Source organism: Trichechus manatus, unplaced genomic scaffold (genome assembly GCF_000243295.1).
Source record: "Trichechus manatus latirostris isolate Lorelei unplaced genomic scaffold, TriManLat1.0 scaffold00037, whole genome shotgun sequence".
In the NCBI taxonomy this organism is placed as follows: domain Eukaryota; kingdom Metazoa; phylum Chordata; class Mammalia; order Sirenia; family Trichechidae; genus Trichechus; species Trichechus manatus.
Genome location: NW_004443973.1, coordinates 12798612 through 12801630, shown reverse-complemented (window position 1 = coordinate 12801630; position 3019 = coordinate 12798612). Strand labels below are relative to the sequence as shown.

The window sequence follows — 3019 nt, the reverse complement described above, 5'->3', positions numbered from 1 at the left end:
GATGAGACCAGTGGAGTATCTTAGATGGCCGCTCACAGGCTTTTAAGACCCGAGACACTACTCACCAAGGTAGAATGTAGAGCATTGTCTTTATAAGCTGTGTCATGCCAATTGAGCTAGATAGAACGTTGTATTTTTGAAGCTTGTTAATGATGTGCACAGATTTATGTGGGTGGTGAACAAATTATTTTATTTTCTCTTGCATAGTAAGCTTGATCCTATGAGGCAGTGTGCACTTAGAAAACCCAAATCTTTAAATATAATCCTAAGGGGGAAAAATTATTAAATCAGTTGCAGTTTAAATATTACTCTGTCATTGAAAACTCTTAGTTGCTGATCCAATCTGCCTTCTACTAAACTTGAAATGTTCATAGATACTGCATTTTATCTTCAGAAATAAAAATGCAGTTATCTACTATAAGGTCATTGTTAAAGCTGAAATATTAAAGACTTGTTGCAGAATGGCAGAGAGAAAGTTCTTTGGAGTAACTTTCATTAAACCAGTCTGGACAGTGGCATAGGCCTGAGCAAACTGCTTCATTACCTGTTTTAGTAGCACTTGTCACAGTTTCTTCGTTTTACTGTTTAAAAAAAAATCTCTGAATTTGAAGAAGTTTATGGACATTTCAGTGATCAGGCAAGTTAATATTGCTGACTAATCAAGAGGAAAAGAGAACTAAGTGTTGTTCGTATAATGTTCATTTGCTGACTTTGGCACTTGATGGTGTATTTAAGTCTTAGATTCTTAGAATTGTTTTTCCCTTTTCAGAGTTTTAAAGCTAAATGAAATAGAAAATAGTTTCCAGCATCAGATCTCTGAAGATTTTGTCATTTTGGCCAACAGGGAGAAGAACAAAGTAAGTCAGGAATACTTAAAATCCTTTATATATTACTATCTTTTTACATAAAAATATAATATGCAACTGTATTTGCCCTTGAGTGTGACTGAAAAAGAACAGCGCAACCCTATAGTAGTCTGTGCATTTTGTCTACATGGGTAGCCAGCCTCATATCCCATGTACGTATGAGATTTGAAAAGCGTTGGTTATGTAGAATTTATGTTTTGCTTATTTTTATTTCCTGTCTGGGTTTTTATTTGTTTTTTTTTTTTTTTTTTGATGAATTATCAACATTTGGGTCTTCATTAATTATGTAAATTTAGGGTTAAAAAACTCATTGCTGTCGAGTCGATTCTGACTCATAGCAACCCTATAGGACAGAGTAGAACGGCCCCATAGGGTTTCCAAGATGCTGCTGGTGGATTTGAACTGCCAACCTTTTGGTTAGCAGCTGAGCTCTCAATCACTTCACCACTAGGGCTCCAAACTTAGGGTTAGTTGGTGTATATATAAGTCTTTAAAAAATCACATGCCATGCTTTGACTTTAGACTGTACTTGGCCTTTAGTGTACAAATTAAAAAGCATGAAGAAAATGGTGGGGAGGGAAATTCCTAAAAGCAGATCCACTTTTTACTTGATATACTATGTTGTTGTTGTACTAGGGCAAAAGTCAGGGGGCTGAATGAAACACCAAATCTATAACCTTTTGGGGGGGGTGCATATTTTGGTATTTTAGCCATTAAAAAAAACTTTACTGTAATGAAGCATTTTTACTAACTTAGAGAATCAGAAATCTGATTCAGAATTTTCTCAGTTGAGGAAAGAATTATGAATTTGGAGAAGGGTTGGATCATTTTACCAAATTTGTTATTGCAATTTTGCGATTGACTTCATATAATTAAAACTTTTCATATCTTCTTGTTTTTCTCTTTATGATAGAATGAAAACTTATTCACTGTTACAGCTTCTGGACGGGTAGTAAAAAAACATTTTGACCTTCTGGATGACGAACCAGAACAAGAGGTATTATTTTAACCAAAGATAACAACGGAACCAGTGTGTACTTGTACTGTGGTTTTCCAAATAATGCTTCCAGACTCTGGGGTAGGCATTGGGGTGGGTGGTTATGTGCAGGCTGAGTGGGTAAGGTTCTGGGTGCTATTTCATCTAGTGCAGCCCACCATTCTTTCTTTTCATGTTGAAATTCTTCACAACATTTTCTTTGCAGAAAAGTCTATAGGACTGAAATTATTTGAAAACAGTATTAGCATATTGGTTTGTTTCATTAATATGCACACTTTCTGAAATCTCTTACTAGAAAATTCTTGAGTTATATCCTGATAACTGTGGCTTTTGCCTTACTTTTTACTTACTAGACATGGATATGTTTATTAATGTTCATGGGCCAGGAGAGCAGGGAGTGACAGGGTGTGGTAAATTAGTTTGGCCCGTGGCCTCAACTTGGCCTTGTCAGCCAGTGAGCTAATACTTTATCATTTTCCTTTAAAGAGGCATGGGAAGTACTTACAAAATCAACTGACAATGATTATGCTTCAAATAAATGACCATTGCACAAATAGTAAATCTAATTAGATTATATAACTAGATTGTTTGTTAATATGGCCATTGCTATATAGAAATATTAAGAGTAGCCATCTAAGAATTGTTGATTTGTGTGGTATCTTTCTTTTAAAAACTTTTAAAATAGTTCAGAGGTAGCCCAGTATGTGGCTGCTATCAAAAAAATAAAAACAGTTTTCTTTTGGGCCATAGAAACCTATCAAGGACAAAGCAAAAAACTTCCTATTCTTTTTTTTTTTTTAATTTTTTTTATTGTGCTTTAGATGAAGGTTTACAGAACAAATAGTTTCTCATTAAACAGTCAGTACACATACTGTTTTATGACATTGGTTAACAACCCCACATCATGTCAACACTCTCCCTTCTCAACCTTGGAGGACCCTTTTTTTGGTGGAAATATACATAGCCAAAGTTACACCATTTCAAAAGTTTCTACGTGTACAATTCAGTGACGTTGATTACATTCTTCAAGTTGTGCTGCTATTCTCACTATCCTTTTCCAAATTATTCCATCACCATTATCTTCAACTCACTGTCCCCTAGGCTTCCCATCAAACCTTTGAGTTGCTATTGTCAGTTTGAGCTCACATAGATAATT

General features: G+C 35.0%; 1 protein-coding gene across 3 annotated transcripts in view; it reads left to right on the top strand.

Annotated features, from left to right (window-relative positions):
* The window catches only part of DCAF17 (DDB1 and CUL4 associated factor 17), a 42755-nt gene that overhangs the window by 36706 nt on the left and 3030 nt on the right, over positions 1–3019 (top strand). For all 3 annotated transcript variants that reach the window (XM_023730577.1, XM_004375522.2, XM_023730578.1), the window contains exons 11-12: positions 770–857; positions 1780–1863. In XM_023730577.1, coding sequence (XP_023586345.1) covers positions 770–857; positions 1780–1863 — 172 coding nt within the window. The remainder of the gene's footprint in view (positions 1–769; positions 858–1779; positions 1864–3019) is intronic.